The sequence below is a fragment of the Hyperoodon ampullatus genome (assembly GCF_949752795.1).
Source record: "Hyperoodon ampullatus genome assembly, chromosome: 10".
In the NCBI taxonomy this organism is placed as follows: Eukaryota; Metazoa; Chordata; class Mammalia; order Artiodactyla; family Ziphiidae; genus Hyperoodon; species Hyperoodon ampullatus.
This window is the reverse complement of record NC_136923.1, coordinates 38108989-38133998: the sequence shown is the minus strand read 5'-3', so window position 1 is coordinate 38133998 and position 25010 is coordinate 38108989. Positions and strand designations below refer to the sequence as shown.

Below are 25010 nucleotides of genomic sequence, written 5' to 3'. Positions count from 1 at the left end.
ATTGTTTTATAATGTTGTGTTAGTTTCTGCTGTATAACAAAGTGAATCAGCTATATGTATATATATATATATATATATCCCCACATCCCCTCCCTCTTGCATCTCCCTCCCACCCTCCCTATCCCACCCCTCTAGGTGGTCACAAAGCATCGAGCTGATCTCCCTGTGCTCTGCGGCTGCTTACCACTAGCTATCTGTTGTACATTTGGTAGTGTATATATGTCCATGCTACTCTCTCAATTCATCCTAGCTTACCTGTCCCCCTCCCTGTGTCCTCAAGTCCATTCTCTATGTCTGCGTCTTTATTCCTGTTCTCCCCTAGGTTCATTAGAACCATTTTTTTTTTTTAGATTCCATATATATATGTGTTAGCATACGGTATTTGTTTTTCTCTTTCTGACTTACTTCACTTTGTATGACAGACTCTAGGTCCACCCACCTCACTACAAATAACTCAATTTCGTTTCTTCTTATGGCTGAGTAATATTCCATTATATATATGTGCCACATCTTCTTTATCCATTCATCTGTCGATGGACACTTAGGTTGCTTCCATGTCCTGGCTATTGTAAACAGTGTGGCAATGAACATTCTGGTACATGACTCTTTTTGAATTATGGTTTTCTCAGGGTATATGCCCAGTAGTGGGATTACTGGGTCATATGGTAGTTCTATTTTTAGTTTTTTAAGGAACCTCCATACTGTTCTCCATAGTGGCTGTATCAATTTACATTCCCACCAGCAGTGTAAGAGGGTTCCCTTTTCTCCACACCCTCTCCAGCATTTATTGTTTGTAGACTTTAAAAATTTTTTTATTTATTTATTTGCCTGTGTTGGTTCTTAGTTGCGACACGTGGGATCTTCGTTGCGGTGTGCAGGGGTTTTTTTGTTTTGTTTTGTTTTTTGTGGCACGCAGGCTCTCTAGTTGTGGCTCGCGTGCTCAGTAGTTGCAGTGCGTGGGCTTAGTTGCCCCATGGCATGTGGGATCTTAGTTCCCAGACCAAGGATCGAACCCTTGTCCCCTGGATTGGAAGGCAGATTCTTAACCACTGGACCACCAGAGAAGTCCCTGTTTGTAGATTTTTTGATGATGGCCATTCTGACCGGTGTGAGGTGATACCTCACTGTAGTTTTGATTTGTATTTCTCTAATGATTAGTGATGTTGAGCATCCTTTCATGTGTTTGTTGGCAATCTGTATATCTTCTTCGGAGAAATGTCGATTTAGGTCTTCTGCCCACTTTTGGATTGGGTTGTTTGTTTTTTTTTGATACTGAGCTGCATAAGCTGCTTGTATATTTTGGAGATTTATCCTTTGTCAGTTGCTTCGTTTGCAAATATTTTCTCCCATTCTGAGGGTTGTCTTTTCATCTTCTGTATGGTTTCCTTCACTGTGCAAAAGATTTTAAGTTTCATTAGGTCCCATTTGTTTATTTTTGTTTTTATTTCCATTTCTCTAGGAGGTCGGTCAAAAAGGATCTTGCTGTGACTTATGTCATAGAGTGTTCTGCCTATGTTTTCCTCTAAGAGTTTTATAGTGTCTGGCCTTACATTTAGGTCTTAATCCATTTTGAGTTTACTTTTGTGTATGGTGTTAGGGAGTGTTCTAATTTCATTCTTTTACATGTAGCTCTTCAGTTTTCCCAGCACCACTTATTGAAGAGGCTGTCTTTTCTCCATTGTATACTCTTGCCTCCTTTATCAAAGATAAGGTGACCATATGTGCGTGGGTTTGTCTCTGGGCTTTCTATCCTGTTCCATTGATCCATATTTCTGTTTTTGTGCCAGTACCATACTGTCTTGATTACTGTAGCTTTGTAGTACAGTCTGAAGTCAGGGAGCCTGATACCTCCAGCTCCGTTTTTCTTTCTCAAGATTGCTTTGGCTATTCTGGGTCTTTTGTGTTTCCATACAAATTGTGCAATTTTTTGTTCTAGTTCTGTGAAGAATGCCATTGGTAGTTTGATAGGTATTGCATTGAATCTGTAGATAGCTGTGGGTAGTATAGTCATTTTCACAATGTTCTTCCAATCCAAGATCATGGTATATCTCTCCCTCTGTTTGTATTGTCTTTAATTTCTTTCATCAGTGTCTTATAGCTTTCTGCATACAGGTCTTTTGTCTCCTTAGGTAGGTTTATTCCTAGATGTTTTATTCTTTTTGTTACAGTTGTAAATGGGAGTGTTTCCTTAATTTCTCTTTCAGATTTTTCATCATTAGTGTATAGGAATGCAAGAGATTTCTGTGCATTAATTTTTTATCCTGCTAGTTTACCAAATTCATTGATTAGCTCTAGTAGTTTTCTGGTAGCATCTTTAGGATTGTCTATGTATGGTATCATGTCATCTGCAGACAGTGACAGTTTTACTTCTTCTTTTCTAATTTGGATTCCTTTTATTTCTTTTTCTTCTCTAATTGCTGTGGCTAAAACTTCCAAAACTATGTTGAATAATAGCGGTGAGAGTGTGCAACCTTGTCTTGTTCCTGATCTTAGGGGAAATGGTTTCAATTTTTCACGAACAATGTCGACTGTGGGTTTGTCATATATGGCCTTTATTACGTTGAGCTAGGTTCCCTCTGTGCCTACTTTCTGGAGAGTTTTTATCATAAATGTGTGTTGAATTTTGTCAGTGGTTTTTTCTGTATCTACTGAGATTATCATATGGTTTTTATCCTTCAGTTTGTTAATACGGTGTATCACATTGATTGATTTGCATATATTGAAGAATCCTTGCATTCCTGGGATAAACTCCACTTGATCATGGTGTATGATTCTTTTAATGGTGCTGTTGGATTATGTTTGCCAGTATATTTTTTAATTTATTTAATTTATTTTTAGCTGTGTTGGGTCTTCCATGCTGCGTGTGGGACCTCTCTAGTTGCGGCGAGTGGGGGCCACTCTTCATTGAGGTGCACAGGCTTCTCATTGCTGTGGCTTCTCTTGTTGTGGAACACAGGCTGTAGGCACATGGGCCTCAGTAGTTGTGGCATGTGGGTTCAGTAGTTATGGCTCGTGGGCTCTAGAGCGCAAGCTCAGCAGTTGTGGAGCATGGGCTTAGTTGCGGAGCATGGGCTTAGTTGCTCCACGGCATGTGGGATCTTCCCAGACCAGGGCTCAAACCCGTGTCCCCTGCATTGGCAGGCGTATTCTTAACCACTGCACCACCAGGGAAGCCCCCTGTTTGCTCATATTTTGTTGAGGGTTTTTGCATCTATGTTCATCAGTGATATTGGCCTATAGTTTTCTTTTTTTGTGAAATCTATGTCAGGTTTTTGTACGAGGGTGTTGGTGGCCTCATAGAATGAGTTTGGGAGTGTTCCTCCCTCTGCTATATTTTGGAAGAGTTTGAGAAGGATAAGTATTAGCTCTTCTCTAAATGTTTGATAGAATTCGCCTGTGAAGCCATCTGGTCCTGGGCTTTTTTTTGTTTGAAGATTTTTAATCACAGTTTCAATTTGAGTGCTTGTGATTGGTCTCTTCGTATTCTCTATTTCTTCCTGGTTCAGTCTCGGAAGGTTGTGCATTTCTAAGAATTTGTCCATTTCTTCCAGGTTGTCCATTTTATTGGCATAGAGTTGCTTGTAGTAATCTCTCATGATCCTTTGTATTTCTGCAGTCAGTCGTTACTTCTTTTTCATTTCTAATTCTATTGATTTGAGTCTTCTCCTTTTTTTTCTTGGTGAGTCTGGCTAATGGTTTATCAATTTTGTTTATCTTCTCAAAGAACTAGCTTTTAGTTTTATTGATCTTTGCTATTGTTTCCTTCATTTCTTTTTCATTTATTTCTGATCTGATCTTTATGATTTCTTTCCTTCTGCTAACTTTGGGGTTTATTTGTTCTTCTTTCTCTAATTGCTTTAGGTGTAAGGTTAGGTTGTTTGAGGTTTTTCTTTTTTCTGAGGTAGGATTGTATTGCTATAAACTTCCCTCTTAGAACTACTTCTGCTACATCCCACAGGTTTTGGGTCATCGTGTTTTCATTGTCATTTGTTTCTCGGTATTTTTTGGTTTCCTCTTTGATTTCTTCAGTGATCTCTTGGTTATTTAGTAGTGTATTGTTTAGCCTCCAGGTGTTTGTATTGTTTACAGTTTTTTTCTGTAATTGACATCTAGTCTATAGTGTTGTGGTTGGAAAAGATACTTGATACGATTTAAATTTTCTTAAATTTACCAAGGCTTGATTTGTGACCCAAGATATGATCTATCCTGGAGAATGTTCCATGAGCACTTGAGAAGAAAGTGTATTCTGTTGTTTTTGGATGGAATGTCCTATAACTATCAATTAAGTCCATCTTGTTTAATGTGTCATTTAAAGCTTGTGTTTCCTTATTTATTTTCATTTTGGATGATCTGTCCATTGGTGAAAGTGGGGTGTTAAAGTCCCCTACTATTTTGTTACTGTCAATTTCCCCTTTTATGGCTGTTAGCATTTGCCTTATGTATTGAGGTTCTCCTGTGTTGGGTGCATAAAGATTTACAATTGTTATATCTTTCTTGACAGTGTCCTGTCATTTTTCTGAATTCTTTTTCAGGAAGACTGCCTATTTCCTCTTCATTTGTTTAGTCTGGTGGGTTTTTACCTTGCTCCTTCACATACTGCATATTTCTCTGTCTTCTCATTTTGTTTAACTTACTGTGTTTGGGGCCTCCTTTTTGCAGGCTGCAAATTTGTAGTTCCTGTTGTTTTTGGTGTCTGCCCCCAGTGGGTGAGGTTGGTTCAGTGGCTTGTGTAGGCTTCCTGGTGGAGGGGACTTGTGCCTCTGTTCTGAGGGGGGTGGGGCTGGATCTTGTCTTTCTATTGGGCAGGGCCACGTCCCGTGGTGCGTTTTGTGATGTCTGTGAGCTTAGTATGATTTTAGGCATCCTCTCTGCTAACGGGTGGGGTTGTGTTCCTGTTTTGCTAGTTGTTTGGCATGGGGCATCCAGCACTGGAGCTTGCTGACCGTTGAGTGGAGCTGTGTCTTAGCGTTGAGACAGAGATCTGTGGGAGAGCTCTCACCAATTGATATTACATGGGGCCAGGAGGTCTCTGGTGGTCCAGTGTCCTGAACTTGTCTCTCCTACCCCAGAGGCTCAGGCCTGACACCAGGCTGGAGCACCAAGAGCCTGTCAGCCACATGGCTCAGAAGAAAAGGGAGAAAAAAGAAAGAAAAATAAGTAAATAAATAAATTAAATTATTAAAATTAAAAAAAAAATTTTAAAGAGTGCAACCATACCAATAAACACAAATGTACCAGTGATAACAAGCGCTAAAAACTATACTAAGATAAACATAAAAATCAGAAACAAATCAGTCACAGACAGCAAACCCCAAGTCTACAGTTGCTTCCAAAGTCTACTGCCTCAATTTTGGGATGATTCATTTTCTAGTCAGATATTCCACAGATGTAGGGTACATCAAGTTGATTATGGGGATTTAATCCACTGCTCCTGGGGCTGCATGGAGAAATTTCCATTTCTCTCCTTTGTTTGTACAAAGTAGCTCTATTTTTTAATTTTTCATGTGTTTGTGAATAGTGTAAGGTCTTGTTGTAAAAAAGGGAAAAGTTAATACTAAAAATAAATTTGAAAACCACAGCACTGATTTGCCTTAATGAAACCCCTTTATGCATTTCTACTCTCTGTGATTTAGAATGAAGTGGGAAAACTTGAAGAACTTGAGAAATAAAGCCAAGGATCTAAATTGGAAAATGCATCTGTGAGGAAATTATAATAGAGATTTCCTAATCTGTTGGGTTGTACAGTGTAGTATGGCCTTGGGGCTACTTGCTGTTTTCAAGCACCTGGGGGTGATCATGAGAGAGATGCTAAGTAGTTGGCATCCATCTCCACAGAGGCCCAAATTAGAAACATGAAGATTAAATTGAAAGAGTTGGGAAAATTCCTCTGCATTTATTTGAGGCATGTGCTTATATTTCCAAACCAGAGTCTTCAGGAAATAACCTCCCTAAGGATTAAAGACTTTGTCTCTGCCTCAGTGCCTGGCATAGACTAGCACCTCATTGTTGGTCACCAAACATTTGCTGTAGGCATGCATGAATTACCATCAGTGGAGAAGTGTATGAAATGCAGTACCACCCAGGAATTAGAACTCTCATAAAAGCAAGTGATCTTAAAATTAAAACTCTGTTAGACTTGTCACATATTCAAATTATGGATTTCATTTGTAAGAACTTGCTCAATAATATGAAATTAATGTAACTTCATATAGTGTTCATGCATAGCTCATCATAAAGACAAGTAAATGTAGAGCAGTTCTCTCATAACGTTGCTTATTGAAGAATAAGAATTTAACCATCTCTTATTTCTCTTGAAATAATTAGAGTTTTCTTACCCAGAGTATTAGGAGAAAAACTGACCCATTGCTCTCATATAGAAGTGTGGATGTTTGTAAAATCTCATAAATAAATTTTTTTCTTTGGCCACAGTTCCTTTCACACTTTTGGGATATATGAAAAGGAGTCGTGCCTCTAGTTGGCAAATAGATTCACTCAGCATTTATCAAATTGTATTTGTACAGATTCCATCGCCTTATGCAAAGGCAGGTTGTGGAGTCAAAAGTCACCTGTCCCATTGGTACTTAAACACATAACAACATTTTAAGCCTCCGAGAAGTCCTAGAGGGTAGAAACCTCTCTGTGTTTAATGCAATATTTCCCAGCAATATTGACCACTTCTTTTGCAGAACAGCTGTTGCCAAATTAGGAAACATTGGGTAGATATTTGCCTTCAGATAGTTTGAATGTTAACAGAAAGCAGCATTTATTTCATACCCATTGGTGAAGCCAGCAAAACAGGAAGTAATTCAATTTGTACCTAGAGTCCTTTGAAATGAAACAAACAAACAGACAAAAAAAAAACAGTTATTTTCAGTTTCACAAACTGTGAAGAAAGCCAGGTGATATTGGGAGTGTGAAAGGCTCTAGGAAATGTGAAGCTCAGCTGGGCACTGGGAGAACCACCTTAGGGGTTTCCTTTTACTGTTGAGGAGGAAGAGAAGTTCTTGGGTTCTCATAGGGCCAGCAATACTGTCTACCCTGGAATTTGTTTTATCTACCCTTTTTTCTTTGGATCAGAGCTTGGTGTAGCCCCTCCGAATAGCACCCCTTTCTCTAGTTTGGTACCGAGAAGCTCCAAATGGCAGCCTGCTTGGTAGATGTCTGTGCTTGAGAGATCCACTGAGAGAGGTAATGTGAGGGTGAGAGCAGTTGTATGTCTTCCTTCCAAAGAAGAGAACAGAAGTAATGGTAAATTCTCTTGAAAAGGCATAAACTTCTTAAAATTGTTTTTATTTTCATCTATCAAGTTAACAACTAATTTGAGTGGTTGTTATATGCATTTATATGTATTAAGATAGATCAACTTCTGTAACAGACAGAAAAATGCATAACAGCTCAAACACAATAGAAATTTATTTCTTGCTTGTATACTGATATCAGGTGGGTGAATTTGCAGTAACTAGGGTGGGACTCATCCGTACAATCATTCAGGGACTCAGACTAATAAATACTCTGTCAACGCCAGTACATGGCCCCAACATTGCCCTGGGGGGGGTCATCTCCACTCTAGGCATCTGAAATGGGAAAGAGCATGAAGACAAACATGTAACCAGTGTTTAGGGCTAAGCCGAGAAGTGGTGTACATCACTTCTATCTGCATTCAGTGTCTAGAGCTCATTATATGGCCACACCCAACTATAGGGGAGGCTGAGAAGTATAGTCTATCTGCCTGCCCAAGAAGAAACAGAGAACATGGACTTTAGTGAGTAGCTGGGAGACTCTGACTGCCACAACATGCTTGATGTTTCTCAGTCTTTATCCACCAAGTTAGAAGGTTGGTTTGTCCTGACCGTCTTGTTTGCTCACTGTTGGCTCATCAGTGTTTCTGCATAGTATGATGGTGATGCTACCCCACCAGTTTATGGTGACCTTTGTCAGAAGGCTTCCACACACCACACAGCAATTCTTCAGGGAACTTCCACCTTCTTTCATTCAACATGTATTGAGCACCTGTTGTAGGTTAGCCTCTTGGAAGTACTAGAGATACAGCAGTAAACAAACGTCCTTATTATTAGGGAGCTTATTCTCTCATGTAAGAGAAAGATAATAAAGAAAGAAAATAATTAGTTTGTGCCAAGTGCTGAAAAGGAGAGGGTATGGGAAGGGAGGGGTATTGCTCTTGCTAACATCATTGTAGTTGGCTTCCCTGGGAAATTGGCATTTGAACGAGCCACTTGGGCTGAAAGAACAGTATTCCAGGCAGAGGTAACAGCATGTGCAAAGGTCCTAAGGCAAGAAGGAGCTTGGCTTGTTCAAGAAACTTGTATCTAGGAGAACAGTGTATATGGAGAATAGCAAGCAAGAAAGGCTCTTGTGAGATGGGGCTCTAAAGATACACTGAATGTTCCACACAAGGCCTTGGAGACCTTAGAGATCTGATTTTTTTTTAACATCTTTATTGGAGTATAATTGCTTTACAATGGTGTGTTAGTTTCTGCTTTATAACAAAGTGAATCAGCTATACATATACATATATCCCCATATCTCTTCCCTCTTGCGTCTCCCTCCCTCCCACCCTCCCTATCCCACCTCTCTACGTGGTCACAAAGCACCGAGCTGATCTCCCTGTGCTATGAGGCTGCTTCCCACTAACTATCGATTTTACATTTAGTAGTGTATATATGTCCATGCCACTCTCTCAATTTGTCCCAGCTTATTACCCTTCCCCCTCCCCGTGTCCTCAAGTCCATTCTCTAGTAGGTCTGCGTCTTTATTCCCGTCCTGCCCCTAGGTTCTTCATAACCATTTTTTTTTGTTCTTAGATTCCATATATATGTGATAGCATATGGTATTTTTATTTTATCTGAGAGCAAGAGTAAGCCATGAGAAAGTTTGCTGTTGTTTGATTTTGCAACAGCTTTATTAGATACAATTCACACACTATAGAATTCATCCATTCAAAGGGTGCAATTCAGTGGCTTTAAGTATATTGGAGTTGTGCAAACTTTACCACAGTCAATTTTAAAACATTTTCATCACCCCCAAGAGAAATTCCATACCCTTTACAAGTCACCTCATTTTCTGCCAAATCCCCAGCCCTAGGCAACCACTAATCTATTTTCTGTTCCTATATATTTGCCTGTTCTGGACATTCATAGAAATGGGGTCATACAATATGTGGCCTTTTGTGTCTGGCTTCTATCACTCAGCATGATGTTTTTGAAGTTCATCTACATTGTAGTGTATATCAATATATCATTCCTTTTATGGCTAAATAATAACCCATTGTATGGATATACCTACCATATTTTATTTATCCATTCATTTGTTGTTGGATATTTTGGTGGTTTTCATCTTTTGGCTATTATGAAAAATGCTGCTATGAATGTTCATGCACTTTTTTGGGTTGCCATATATTTTCATTTCTCTTGAATATATACTTAAGGATGGAATTAGTGGGTCATATGTTAAACTATGTTTAACCTTTTGAGGAACCACCAGACTGTTTTCCAAAGTGGCTGCACCATTTTACATTCCCACCAACATTATATGGTGGTTCCAATTTCTCCATCTCCTTGTCTACACTTGTTATTATCTGTCTTTTTGATGAAAGTCATTCTAGTGGAAGTGAAGTAGTGCCCCCATTGTGGTTTTGGTTTACATTTCCCTAATGGCTAATGATGTTGAACACCTTTTCATATCCTTATTGGCCATTTGTTTATCTTCGATGTAGAAATGTTTATTCGTTCTTTTATTATTGAGTTGTAAGAGTTCTTTATAAATTCTAGCTACAAGTCCCTTATCAGATATGTTATTTGAAAATATTTTCTTCCATTCAGTGGATTACCTTTCCCTTTCTTTTTTTTTTTTTTTGTGGTATGCAGGCCTCTCACTGTTGTGGCCTCTCCCGTTGCGGAGCACAGGCTCCAGACGCACAGGCTCAGCGGCCATGGCTCACGGGCCTAGCCGCTCCGCGGCATGTGGGGTCTTCCCGGACTGGGGCACGAACCCGTGTCCCCTGAATTGGCAGGCGGACTCTCAACCACTGCGCCACCACGGAAGCCCCATTTTTAGTTAATTTTTACATATGGTGTGAAATAGAGATTCAACTTCATTCTTTTGCATGTGGATTTCCAGTTCTCCCAGCATCATTTGTTAAAAATATTATTCTTTCCTTCATTTAATTGTCTTGATACCTTTGTATAAAAAATCACTTTGACCATATGAAAAAGTTTTTAATATGGGAGGTAGTGTAATCTGATTCACATTTTAAAAGGATCAATCTCTCTGAAGAATGAATTATAGAGAGGCAAAAAGGGAAATAGATCAGCTGGGAAGTTGTTATAATAATCCCAGCTACAGTCCAGTAGTAGCCTAGTCTAGTGGTAGGTAGTGAAAGAGATGGAGAGATTTTTAAAGTTTCAAGATTATACTTTCGAGAGAAAGTTGACTCAACTGAATGTCCTTTTTTCCACTTTCCACTTGTCCATGTGACAACCATCATTTTTACTTTTCCTAGTTACATTTTCTTTCAGATGGTCTTGAGAATTTTTCCTGATGTTTTTGGATGTCTTTTTTTTCTAAACTTTACCCATATGTTCTTATTTCCTGTTTCTCTGTTAACCTTCAACTCTCCATTACTAAAACTACAGATTTTTTTGTATCCACACCTGTTGTTTTCTCCTTAACTCTCTCCTGGATTCTCACAATTCCCTGAGTAGGTGGGAACCTTTTTTTCCTTTACCCATTATTTTTTCTCCACTGTCTTCAATCTCTCCCCTTCTACTAACATTTTCCCATTAGATGTAAATGTTCTTAGGTGTGCCCCATCTTTTTTTGAAGTCAGGTTTATTGAACTGCAATTCACATATAGTAAAATTCACCCTTTTTTTTTTTCTTTTTTTTTTTGTACGTGGGCCTCTCACTGTTGCGGCCTCTCCCATTGCGGAGCGCAGGCTCCGGACGCGCAGGCTCAGCAGCCATGGCTTACGGGCCTAGCCGCTCCGCGGCATGTGGTATCTTTCCAGACCGGGGCGCAAACCCGTGTCCCCTGCATCGTCAGGCAGACTCTCAACCACTGCGCCACCAGGGAAGCCCAAAATTCACCCTTTTTAATGCATAGTTTGATGAGTTTTCACAAATTTATAGTTGTGAAACCACTACTATAGTCAAGAAACAGACATTTCATCACCCCAGAAAATTCCCTTATGTACCTTTGCAGTCAAACCCCTGCCCTCCTTCCTCAGTCTTGACAACTTCTGATGTGATTTCTGTTCCTATAATTTTATGTTTCTAGAATGTGCTATAAATGGAGACATACAGTATATTGTCTTTTGTGATTGACTTCTTTCACTTAGCATAATGCCTTTTAGATTCATCCATATTGTTATAAATCTTAGTAGTTTGCTTTTTTTATTGTGAAGTAATATTCCATTGTATGGGTATACCATACAATGGTATATCTGTCTGTTCATCTCCTGATGAACATTTGGGTTCTTTACAGTTTCTAGCGATTATGAATAAAGCTGCAATGAACATTCACAATCAGGTCTTTGTGTGGACATATGTTTTCATTTCTTCTGAGTCAATACCTAGGAGTAAAATTGTTGGGTCATATAGTAAGTGCATGTTTGACTTTATAAGAAACTGTCAGGCTGTTTTCCAAAGTGGCTGTACCATTTCACATTCTCCTCAACAGATTATTAGAGTTCTAGTTGCTCTACATTCTTGCCAATCCTTGGTATATTCAGTCTTTAATTTTAGCCATTCTAGTACGTGTGTAGTGGTATCTCACTGTGCTTTTAATTTACGTTTCTCTAGTTACTAATAATGTTTTCTTGAGGTTATTTTCCATCCCTGTATATTCTTTGGTGAAGGGTCTGTTCAGATTTTTTGGTCCATTTCTTGAGTTGTTATTTATTATTGCGTCTGAGCTTATTTTATATGTTGTCAATACAGTCCTTTCTTAGGTGAGTGTAAATATTTTCTTCCAGTCCATAGCTTGTCTTTTCATTTGCTTATCAGTGTCTTTCAAAGAGAAGATGGTTTTGATTTTATAAAGTCCAATTTATCATTTTGTGATTCATGTTATATGCTTAATAATCTGAGATCACAAAGATTTTTCTACTGTGTGCTAAATATGGAAAAACAAATGTGAACAAGATACACGAAGGTACTTGTCTCAATTTTCTTGTGTGTATTCTTACAGTTTTATAGTTTTAGCTCTTATATTTAGGTCTATGATAAATTCAAATTCCTTTCTTATAGGCAAGATCAAGGTTTAATTTTTTATATGGATTGTTCACCATTTGTTGAAACTGCTGTGCTCCCTTACTGAATTTTGATACTTTTATTGAAAATTAATTGAATATATGTGGGTTACCCCATCTTTAAACAAAGACCTCCCTCAACTCAACATGCCCATTTAACTAAAAGTTCATCACTTCCACATCTTCACCTCTTCAAAGAGTGGTCTAGATTCACTGTTTCTGCTTCCTTATTTCTTACTCCTCACACTAGTCTCTTTCACTATCATTCCACAAAAACGGTTCTTGCCAGAATCACCAGTGATATCTGTTTTAACATCTGGTGGACACTGTTGTATTATTGTCTCATGTGATTCTCAGTGCCCTTGGGCCTCCTTGACCCCTCCCTCCTCTTTCAGACACTTTTTTCCCTTAACTAACATAGCATCGCACCATTCTTCTTATTTTTCTTCTGTTTTTCTATTTGTCCCTACATGTCTACTTGGCTAATTCTTCTTCTTTTACCTGTTTCTTAATTATCAATGTCCCTCAGGATTCTGGCCAAAGCCCCTTTTTCTTCTTGTTCTGTGCATATTCCCTGCTTATTCCCATCTAATCTGCTGGCTGAAGCATCTCAAATTTATATTTGCCAGATTTATAAAAGCAAGATCTTTTCTGAGCTTCATTTCTGCACATTTAACTGCCTAGGAAGTTGAGCTCTAGGAAGAAAAGTGCACTATATATATTGTGTTCACATTTGTGTTCCTATGTTTAGCACAGACAACTTAATAACTTTGTTGACTAAATGAACAAATGAATATGTGAACAAACTAAGCAACCTGTGCAGCTGATATTATAACATATCTTATAATTCTAGTGCAATGTTTTAGTATTGGCCTTTTTACTGATACCTAATATGTGTAATGAGTACATGACTCTGGGCACAGGAGAAGCAAATTACTTTTAGAATCACATACTTTGTCTTTGCCATGGCTCAGTTTTCCTGTTACAATTGGTAGAAAACCTTGGGATGAGGAGATGGGAATGAGATCCTAGGCAGGGGCAAGAAGGAGACATTTCTCCAGAATGTTGCAAACACTGTTTCTAAAGTTTTTCAGTCCAATAATTTCCTTCAAGAGTTAACCTATATTGTTTGAGGAATAAAATATCTTAATGGCCCTATTAAATTCTGATTACAGCTTTAATTACAGTACATTATTTCTTTTTTGCTTTTCACCCAAACTTTTGTAAGTCCCTGTAACACTTTTTCTTGGCTCTAAAATGATTCTCAAAAATTGTATAGGAAGATGTAAACTGGGTAATGTAGACTCTTTCGGACCTAGTGTGATGAATATTTTTATGATGATCTGAGTGTTCACATCAAAGAATGTATATGCTTCTTATGGGCTTACTGTTACGCCCAGAGCTTTGAGGGTATTTGGGAAAAACACAAGACATAATCCTCATTGCTGCCCTCAGGGAGCACACAGCTTTAGGGAGGTAAGAGCCACAACTGGCAAGTAAACAGCAACACCTGTGAAGCAGTTTGTAGTCTCTATTGCATGTTGCTTGGCAAGAAAGATAGTCTCCTGCAACTAGACATGTACTTTTGGCCTTGCCTGTCACTATGGGCTGTCCTGAAAGTGTTTAGGGTTTCTCTATAAATGCCCTTTTTATTTGTTCTCGAGCATGCAGTCCCTTACATTTCTCTGTCTCTCTCTCCTACATTTCAGTGAGCGGTTTCTGGTGAGACTGAACAAGAATGGTGGGCCAAGGAACCCAGAGAAGATAGAACGAATGTGTGCCCTTTTTACAGTATGTGCAAATTCTCTTTCCCTTCTCTGCTGTTGACTCTAACTAGGGCCCTGCTATGTGGATATTGTTGCCCTGGAAACAAGCATTTATTCTTATTTCCCCACACACTGGTGAGAATAGAACTTGATTTATGTGTCTATCAGGTTTTAATGAAATATTTAAGAAAACTGAAATTAGCTTCAGTTTTTAATTGAATTTATTAAAGAAATATAATCAAGTATCTTTTAGTGATGTACATTTTAGAAGCTATTTAATATAATAGACACATAAAATTTGAGGAAAGTCTTTCTTACAATTCTTCTTCAAGGCCACTGGGAATTTCTCTGATGTGTAAGTATGGTTTCTCTAAAGGCACCCACCAAATTTACAGCTTTGCAGTTTTTTAATGAGTTTATATAAAGAGAGCCAAACTAAATAGTCCTCCTCTTTCAAATACCAAACAGAGTCTTTTCGTGCCATGATTCATACTTCAGTTTTTTCTGAATAACCGTGCTGTTATTCGTGGTCTCTGAGCTCGTGGACTCATCAGCTCAAAGAAGGCTAGGTAACCTGCTTATTGAAAAGTGCTAAGCCTCACAATACCACAGTGCCTTGTGTATTCTTCAAGCTGATTCTGATTACTAAATTTTTTTTTACCCAGTTATAAAACTTAACTGCCCAGCTTTATTTATTTCAGTTAATTTATTTGCTGAAGAAGAAAATAAGACCGTGTCACAATTTTAAACCACTTTGGACTATCATGGATTCTTTGATGTGCTTCAGTGATACTGAGATACATCAAAACCTGTTGAGTGCAGAGAGGTATGATGGTGTCACAGTTCCACTGCCCTCGTTTGTGTTGCATGATTGATAGGTGACAGTCAGGTGTCTCAAACCTTATGGTGTGCCTCTTAAACACAAATGGGATTTATCTAGGGCTCTGATATGTGACTTTCTCTGAAAGATAAAATAGGATTTGTTTACCTTTTTTTGTTCATTTACTACAACTTTATCGAAATCTCAAATGATGTTACTGCAGAATCAGAAGCCACTTTTACAGGAATAACTTTTATTGAAATTGCTTCGGATATGAAGGATTTACAAATCTAGCTAAGCTAATATGAAGTTTCTTACGTCTTTGAGCTCAGCGTTCAAAGCTTAGGAGATAATACAGGAAGAAAAAGCAGGAAAAGCAGATCCAGGAGCACGGCTAAGGGAATTGAGATGGTTTAGTCTGGAAAGATCAATGCTCTCTCTTCAACAGGAGAACAAGGGAGAGAGTCCAAATTGCAGGTAATGGGATGTAGGTTAGAATATTGGGGGAGAGCATCTAAAGTGAGACTACCTGAACACTGAGCTGGTTCTCTGGGGCCACCTTCCTGAAACAGGATTAGAATGAGATGAGACACCCATCTGTCTAGAATGTCTCAGTGACCTTAGGAGTCTTTCATAGATCCTGGTGCTCTGATATTGTTTGGTTAAAGCAGCAAAAGAAATTGTCGATTCCTTGTTCTTTGGCACTGTGGGAACAGAGCTGTGTGTGTGTGTGTGTGCGTGTGTGCGTGTGCGTGCATGTGTGCTGTCCTTGAATGTGATGAGTGCAGTCCTTGTCTCTTGAAAAATGAACTTAATTATGATATTTGAATGTAATTATACAGTAAATCAAAATTTTCGTTTAACAGCATTTTAATTATCTATAGGGACCCAGAGGCCTAGGCTGTAGCTCCAGCTTTATAAATCAGAGATGCACGTAACACTTAAGACGTGCTCTTGTTCTGCCACAATGAGAAGGCACAAGGCTGCTAAAAATACCCACTTTTGTAGTTCCCTTTGCAGTACAGCCCTGGATCCTTTTTTAAAGATCCCCCCAAAAAAATGATTTGAGGAATTTTTTTCAAAACCTAGAAGATTTTTGAACAAGATTGTTCTAACCAGGATTTTCATGTTTCACTTTAAGCTTATACAAAATAATAATTTTGGTGGAAACTATTTTCTGACTATCTAAGACTTGAGTTCCTCCTGTGGGCCGAAGGAGTTTTCCAGATTGGCATACGTGTTACAGAGTTTTCAAGTAAATGCAATAAAATGCAGGTACAGCTGTGGTCAGTGCCAGTATGTTAGTTTACCTTAGCATCAAGAAAAGGGAACCATACAAATGGAACAGTTTTGCAGGGTTACTCAAGCTGACTTCAGAGCCACATTATAGACAGTCACATTATCCATGCACAATCTTGCTGTTGGTAAATCCTGTTTTTTTCTGACTATGTTAGATTTCAGAGCTCCCTGTGCAGGAAGAATTTTATCCAAGAAGGAGGTGTTTCATATTTGTGTAAATGTCTAATACAGTGAGGATTTTGATGACTTTCATGGTTAACAATGGCTGTGTGGTATGAGCATGAGAGAGCATGTCTGTGTATTTACTCCTTACTAGATATCCAGTGCCTCACACACAGTGCCTGGCAAATACTAACGATTTGTTACATAAACAAATGAATACATGTTTATTTTCTATTATAGTTGAGTGATCAGCTCAGAGAATGAACTTGTGTTGTTTTCCCTGCATTAATTGGCATCATATTTTTTACATTTACTTTTTCACATTTCAAAATAGAATTTTAGGTAGTGCTTTCTTGGAATTAAGAATGAATTTAATTATTAGTGCAATAACATCATTTATTAAAATACTGCCTCCTTTTCTGCAGCATAAGAATGAATAAATTGGCTGTGTTTTATATTTGTAAATCCTATTATCTCTACAGAAAAAGGGTAGTCCAGGCACAGGAAAGTGAATTGACTTCTCCATGTTTCAGATGAAATATTAGTAACTGAGTCAAGCTGCTGATCCCTGAGTCACTGTCCTTTCTACCCACCAGGTAGTTGGGAACCAGCTTCCTAGTTATGTAGGATTGGAGGATAAGGTCCAGTGAGTAAATCTAAATTCAAACCCTGCTCACCAGATGAATGGTGGGTGAGTCACCTCTCTCCCCACCTTGGTTTCACAGGTCTTGTGACATAACTCTATGGTAACTGTGTTTAACCATATCTAATAAGATATGGTTATATCTAATATAACCATATTATATCTCATATCTAATAAGATAGCCTTTACACTGAATTTTGACACTGGAATTATGTGGAACTCACAAATAATAATTTTACTTAAAATATTTTCTGGTACTGATTATTGTCATCTTATTTTTACTGACCTCAAATAAATACCACAGAATGTTCTGGGTACCATGTACAACATGGTAAGAAAGAGCCCCTACCCAGCCATTTAGAAAATACTATAAATTACATTTTAGGCTTCTTCCTTTCACTCACCTGAACCAGAACCAAAGGAGAGATCCCATGCTCTTGTGTACAGCCCATCTGGTTAGTGTTTGATCATCTTTGGTAACTGGCTTGAATTCTCTACGTATATTGGGATATATAATTATACTGGTTATTTGATAGTTTGGATTAACACAATCTAAGCTATGTAGAAGACCATTTCACTTTGAAATGTGTCAAACATTTACATATCTTTTAGTAATAGACATATTTCTATCCCAAAAATTATATAAAAATGGTAATCTGTTTTTTAATTTCTATTTGTTATTTAGTAGTCATCTTAATATTTAGCAAAATGTAGTACTGTTTGGAGGATATCATTTTAAATTAAAGGAATTATTATTTTATTTATTTATTTATTTATTTTTTTGCGGTACGCGGGCCTCTTACTGTTGTGGCCTCTCCCGTTGCGGAGCACAGGCTCCGGACGCACAGGCTCAGCGGCCATGGCTCACGAGCCCAGCCGCTCCGCGGCATGTGGGATCTTCCCGGACTGGGGTACGAACCCGTGTCTCCTGCATCGGCAGGCAGACTCTCAACCACTGCGCCACCAGGGAAGCCCTAAAGGAATTATTGAAATGGAGTCTAAAACATCATTTTTCAATATCAAAAGAACTTTCATGCAAAAATATATCTTTGTGATTCCAGAGATAACAATTTATGTTAAATTATTTTGTAACCCATTTCATTGTAAGTATATTTCATTATTCCATCAAGAATTTGGCAAAATATTATAACGGTCTAGAATCTAAAAGCTTCAATTTCACCATTACAAATTACTTTTTAATGTCTCCTTTTCTTTCATATGTTCAGGACCACTCTACAGGGCAGAGCTGGGATTATGGTGAGGCAAGCAAAGCGCAGGATCCTGAGAATGAGACCTTAAATTTTATACCTTAGATGGCTTGCTTGCCTCACCCTAGACCTAACCCTGCTACAGGGTAAACATAAACATAAAGCAAACATGGGGATTCTGGATCCAAAGCTCATTCAAAATCATGACTGCTGCTTGATTGTCCCTTTTCCTGCTTTATTGAAAAGAGATAAGTATCTGGGACAAATCAAAAGATGAAAGATGGGAAGGAAATTGAACTAAGGGACCTTTTCCTAGAAGCAAAAGGGAAATCACAGGAACCTGTCCCATTAAAGATAGAGGTTACTCCTTCAATCATCATTAATTCATAACAGTGGCTGGGAGTGAGCAGTGGTTGATGAGCTGGTGAAAGTCTGAAACGATACATATTAAAGGAAGCTTTATTACTTCGAGTATAATGTGTTAAATAAAGTATAAATATATACTCAAACATTTTTTTTCAAAATGTGTTCTACACATAAATAATGTATAAAATTATTTTTATAACTCTAGTTTTAAAAGTGATTCTGGATCAGATTTGTTTACTTAAAGGAAGCCCTTAAAATTTTCCAGATAAAATTATTTTCAGCTTTATACTTCAGCATAAATGATACATATCTAAATTTAGAAATGGGAGATCTAATTATTGAGGTTTCACTAAAACCAAAGTAATCGCTTTTCAGGGGAACATATCTAGTGTATAATAATCGTTTGTGGACAGCAGAATAAATGTAGAAAATTAGTAGAGAGTAAACTTTCAGAATTTCAGTCATTAATGAGCCTTTTGGTGTTTTCCCAATTTTTTTTCTGCATTGGAAATTTCTTTTGTTACAGAATTTTTTTTATGATTTTGGAATAAACATGGATAAGTCAATGTCATGGAGATTTCTAATGTGAGAACTTTCGGAGATAGGTGGTCTAAATAAGAACTGGAAAAATATTGTCAACAAAATAATCTTCCAAGGGCATATAAGATGTCCAGGCTTTCACTGCAGGAATCTTATAAACACTAAACTGCTATGTGCTTTAATCCCGTTCCCCCACCTATAGCATATGCTAAAAGCAGCAAAAGCAAACCATTATGAGGTTCAAAATGAAATTTTAATTATTTTCTATGTATTCATTGCCTTAATTTATTTTTTCTCTTTTCTTAGGATCTGAGCAGCAAAGATATGAAGAAAGATTTATATATAGTTGCCCATGTGATACGAATAGGTACGGTTCACTTTATCAATTCACATGACTAAGACCACCCCCACTTGGGATATCTGCTGTGTATGACCTTTGTCTTCTGCCTAGCTCTTCAGGTTTTAGGATTACTTCAGATACTTCAGGTCTTAGGATTAGAGTCCAGCTTGTACTGGAGCTGTACCTTAAGCTCAGCTGCTGCAATAGCTGAATTTGATAGACATGAAAGCATTTTCTGCTCCCTATTTGTTTTTGGACCCATACTTTTTATTTCAAGTGGTCTGCTTTTTTACATTCTCTCCATCTAATGTTCTGCCTCTGTACCAGCCCTCTGCCTCAGAGATCTTATAACGGATTGCCAGGGCTGCCAGCTTAACAGGTAGTGAATGGCCTTTGCTGTGTTTTGTATCAAAAAGTATGTATCTATGCTATTTTCCACAAAATTAGAGTTATTGTCATTACTGCACTAGATGGATGGTATCTCACTTCTACCCCACCCAAGATTTTTGGTACCTGTGGTTGGTTTGTCCAGTCTTATTTTAAGTTTATGACATAATTTGCGGGCCCATGACTAACCAAGTCTTCTTTCATAGTGGGTTCTGGCATATCCTTTACAGCAAAAGAGTTGTTTTGCCAACAACGAAACAACTCTTTTGCTGTACTTTGGGGTTTTTGTTTTGCTGTACTTGATAAAGCATTTGTTGAGGTTCCAGTTCTGCATTTGCAAGTCCTCTTGCCACTATAAGCAGAGCCTTGGTAAGCAGGAAAATCAAGCTCCCATCTACTTTCTGAGACTCTTCTTGCTCCTACAGTGGTTCAGGAGCAGCTTTGGCTGGAAGAATTTGGTTGGAAGAATAGTACATTGTCCTCGTTATCTCTGTATACATAACTTTTACCTCTCAGCTAAAATACTCAACTAAGAAGTTAAAATATATTAGCACATTGGTTTTTCTAAGAAATTCATGAAACCACTGTTTCATTCGCATATGATTAATAAATGGACTGTTGGTGTTGAGGTGGGTAGTAAGGATGATTAATTGAACGTGGTGCAGGGGAAGAGCCCTGGCCAAAGGCCTGTTTGGCATTCCTCTACATAAATAACCTTGCATCCTTGGATGGCTCCCTTCATCTTCAGTCTTCCAATTTAGAAGATCTCTAAGATACCTATAGCTCTGGCATCCTTGGATGACAATTTGGTGGTGCTATAGAGGAGCATGGAGTTCTCCTCAGTCTGACTGGTGTTTCTGCTGTGCCCCAGGCCGGATGCTCCTGAATGACTCAAAGAAGGGCCCTGCTCATCTGCACTATCGGCGGCCGTATGGCTGTGCAGTCCTAAGCATCCTGGATGTCCTGCAGTCGCTCACAGAATTAAAGGAAGAGAAGGATTTTGTTCTTAAGGTTTACACGTGAGTAATGGACCTCAGAAATATTAATGATTTGCAACATAAGACATCCCAGCACTGCCCTTGAGAGCAGAAGTTCTCAAGCTTTGCAGGACACAGACTCATCAGGTTATGTAGGATAGGGAGTTTTTTGAAAATGCAAAGATTTCCTTCTAAAGGTTTGGGGTGGGCCCAGGCAACTGTATTTTTAATAAGCTTCCCAGGTGATTCTGAACCAGCTGAACTTGGAACATTCTATTCTAAAGTAAAAGTCTGGTAGTACACAATTCCTCTTCTCTCCAGGACTAGCCAACCTTATTACATATTTACAGGAAAGCTAATAATCTAATTTCTCCTGTGTTTTGGCTGTAAAAGAGTCATCTGTGTCTAATACTTGCCCACCAGCTGTTGTAACGGAGCTGGCTACTGATGTAAATTTCTTCAAAGAATGATCACAAGTCAGGTTGCCCTGTCATTGAAGAAAAGCCAGTTTTTCTGAGGAGCTAAGGTTTTACTCTTCATTTCTGCCCCCACCGATCTATGTCACCAGCCAAGCATGGCATTATTTTTAGGATTCATCATCCAAGGGCTCTGCCTTACAGAAGCAGTGCATCTCCTCCTGACTCTTGTTAAACAATAGAAAAAACAAAGAAAAGTAACACAGAATCCAGGTATATCATCTGTCTTTGCTTGTAGAGACTTAGGCGTGAATCTTAATGCTGAAAACATGATCAGTGGTGAGTTTAGTGAGTTTTTAAAGCAAGTGTATTTCTAACTGTGAGAATTAAAAAAAGAAATCTCTCCCCTTTTGGTTTTAACCCAATATTGTTTTTTCAAATTAAATCTAATGCTGTCAATCACCAGGTTAATATATCTTTACCGTAATATTTGTGTGTATTTTTCTAAATTATCTGTTCTATCGGATTCAGTCATGAAGTAAACTTAATTCACAATTATGCTTAATTTGGGCCTTTGTATAATCAACCACATTTTATTAATTTCAAAATAAAAGCCCAGATATCCTTATTACCTATTTTGCCTTAAGCTCTGTTTTGTTCAGAGTTGTGTACTTGATGTGATGAGGATCTTCCTTTGAAATAATAACTTACAAAGGAAATTTTGGCAGGTTTCCTCTTCCTTTCATGCATCAGTCACAGCCTTTCTCCATTTACGAAATCTCTTCAATGATGGGTGGTGGGACCTGCTTTTTTTTTTTTTTAATAAATTTATTTATTTATTTATTTATTATTTTTAACTTTTTGGCTGCGTTGGGTCTTCGTTGCGGTGTGCGGGCTTCTCACTGCGGTGGCTTCTCTTGTTGCGGAGCATGGGCTCTAGGTGCACGGGCTTCAGTAGTTGTGGCTTGCGGGCTCTAGAGCACAGGCTCAGTAGTTGTGGTGCATGGGCTTAGTTTCTCCGCAGCATGTGGGATCTTCCCGGACCAGGGCTCGAACCCATGTCCCCTGCATTGGCAGGCGGATTCTTAACCACTGCACCACCAGGGAAGTCCCGGGACCTGCTTCTTGATACAACTTCCTCCCTTTGAAAAGGACTAAATGTTAATCCAAAATCATCATCATTATCATCTTACTCCACTCTATCCTTTCTAAGGGCATGGAGTTTATAGACAGCACTCCAGAGTTGCATCTCTCTGCACATATCAGCTGTTCCTTGCTTCAGCGCACATTCTCATTGTGGATAGGGGCTTGCACAGCATCTCTCTTGAAATCATGCTATCAAGCTTAATTAGCCTAATTGCTTCTAAAACAACAGTTTTCAGTACTAACATGTCACTTTTCAAGAAGTGGGATTCATGTGTAGCTTTTTCTTAGCTCCTTTCTCTGAGCTGTGCCTAATATATCAGTTCTAAAAAGCCAAAGAAAGATATTGTTTTCAACAGAGAAGTTAGTTTTTTTTAAAGTTTTTTGAAGGACTAATAGAGTTAAAATGTAGGATAATTTTTCCACTTGATAGTATTAACAGACTTTCAAAGACACTTCCGTGTTTGTGAAATCGATTTTGTGCATGGTATGGAATTCCTCTAGGGGTAGTGTTTTATTTTTTTTATTTATTTTTTTACTTAACAGATTTAATCAGTCATACATATACATATGTTCCCATATCCCCTCCCTTTTGCGTCTCCCTCTCGCCCTCCCTATCCCACCCCTCCAGGCGGTCACAAAGCACCGAGCTGATCTCCCTGTGCTATGCGGCTGCTTCCCACTAGCTATCTACCTTACGTTTGGTAGTGTATATATGTCCATGCCTCTCTCTCGCTTTGTCACAGCTTACCCTTCCCCCTCCCCATATCCTCAAGTCCATTCTCTAGTAGATCTGTGTCTTTATTCCTATCATACCCCTATGTTCTTCATGACATTTTTTTTTCTTAAATTCCATATATATGTGTCAGCATACAGTATTTGTCTTTCTCTTTCTGACTTACTTCACTCTGTATGACAGACTCTAGGTCCATCCACCTCATTACAAATAGCTCAATTTCGTTTCTTTTTATGGCTGAGTAATATTCCATTGTATATATGTGCCACATCTTCTTTATCCATTCATCCAATGATGCACACTTAGGTTGTTTCCATCTCTGGGCTATTGTAAATAGGGCTGCTATGAACATTTTGGTACATGACTCTTTTTGAATTATGGTTTTCTCAGGGTATATGCCCAGTAGTGGGATTGCTGGGTCATATGGTAGTTCTATTTGTAGTTTTTTAAGGAACCTCCATACTGTTCTCCATAGTGGCTGTACCAATTCACATTCCCACCAGCAGTGCAAGAGTGTTCCCTTTTTTCCACACCCTCTCCAGCATTTATTGTTTCTAGATTTTTTGATGATGGCCATTCTGACTGGTGTGAGATGATATCTCATTGTAGTTTTGATTTGCATTTCTCTAATGAGTAAAGATGTTGAGCATCCTTTCATGTGTTTGTTGGCAGTCTGTATATCTTCTGTGGAGAAATGTCTATTTAGGTCTTCTGCCCATTTTTGGATTGGGTTGTTTGTTTTTTTGTTATTGAGCTGCATGAGCTGCTTATAAATTTTGGAGATTAATCCTTTGTCAGTTGCTTCATTTGTAAATATTTTCTCCCATTCTGAGGGCTGTCTTTTGGTCTTGTTTATGGTTTCCTTTGCTCTGCAAAAGCTTTGAAGTTTCATTAGGTCCCATGTGTTTATTTTTGTCTTTATTTCCATTACTCTAGGAGGTGGGTCAAAAAGGATTTTGCTGTGATTTATGTCATAGAGTGTTCTGCCTATGTTTTCCTCTAAGAGTTTGATAGTGTCTGGCCTTACATTTAGGTCTTTAATCCATTTGGAGCTTATTTTTGTGTATGGTGTTAGGGAGTGATCTAATCTCATACTTTTACATGTCCCTGTCCAGTTTTCCCAGCACCACTTATTGAAGAGACTGTCCTTTCTCCACTGTACATTCCTGCCTCCTTTATCAAAGATAAGGTGACCATATGTGCGTGGGTTTATCTCTGGGCTTTCTATCCTGTTCCATTGATCTATCTTTCTGTTTTTGTGCCAGTACCACACTGTCTTGATTACTGTAGCTTTGTAGTATAGTCTGAAGTCAGGGAGCCTGATTCCTCCAGCTCCGTTTTTCGTTCTCAAGATTGCTTTGGCTATTCGGGGTCTTTTGTGTTTCCATACAAATTGTGAAATTTTTTGTTCTAGTTCTGTGAAAAATGCCAGTGGTAGTTTGATAGGGATTGCATTGAATCTGTAGATTGCTTTGGGTAGTAGAGTCGTTTTCACAATGTTGATTCTTCCAATCCAAGAACATGGTACATCTCTCCATCTATTTGTATCATCTTTAATTTCTTTCATCAGTGTCTTATAATTTTCTGCATACAGGTCTTTTGTCTCCTTAGGTAGGTTTATTCCTAGATATTTTATTCTTTTTGTTGCAATGGTAAATGGGAGTGTTTCCTTGATTTCACTTTCAGATTTTTCATCATTAGTATATAGGAATGCCAGAGATTTCTGTGCATTAATTTTGTATCCTGCAACTTTACCAAATTCATTGATTAGCTCTAGTAGTTTTCTGGTAGCATCTTTAGGATTCTCTATGTATAGTATCATGTCATCTGCAAACAGTGACAGCTTTACTTCTTCTTTTCCAATTTGGATTCCTTTTATTTCCTTTTCTTCTCTGATTGCTGTGGCTAAAACTTCCAAAACTATGTTGAATAAGAGTG

At 38.3% G+C, this 25010-nt stretch overlaps 1 protein-coding gene across 1 annotated transcript in view; it reads left to right on the top strand.

Annotated features, from left to right (window-relative positions):
• Nucleotides 1-25010, top strand: part of DOCK3 (dedicator of cytokinesis 3) — a gene marked incomplete at both ends in the record, with an annotated part of 415489 nt that overhangs the window by 265693 nt on the left and 124786 nt on the right. Inside the window, 3 exons of the mRNA XM_079712090.1 lie at nucleotides 13979-14060; nucleotides 19380-19440; nucleotides 20672-20819. Coding sequence (XP_079568216.1) covers nucleotides 13979-14060; nucleotides 19380-19440; nucleotides 20672-20819 — 291 coding nt within the window. The remainder of the gene's footprint in view (nucleotides 1-13978; nucleotides 14061-19379; nucleotides 19441-20671; nucleotides 20820-25010) is intronic.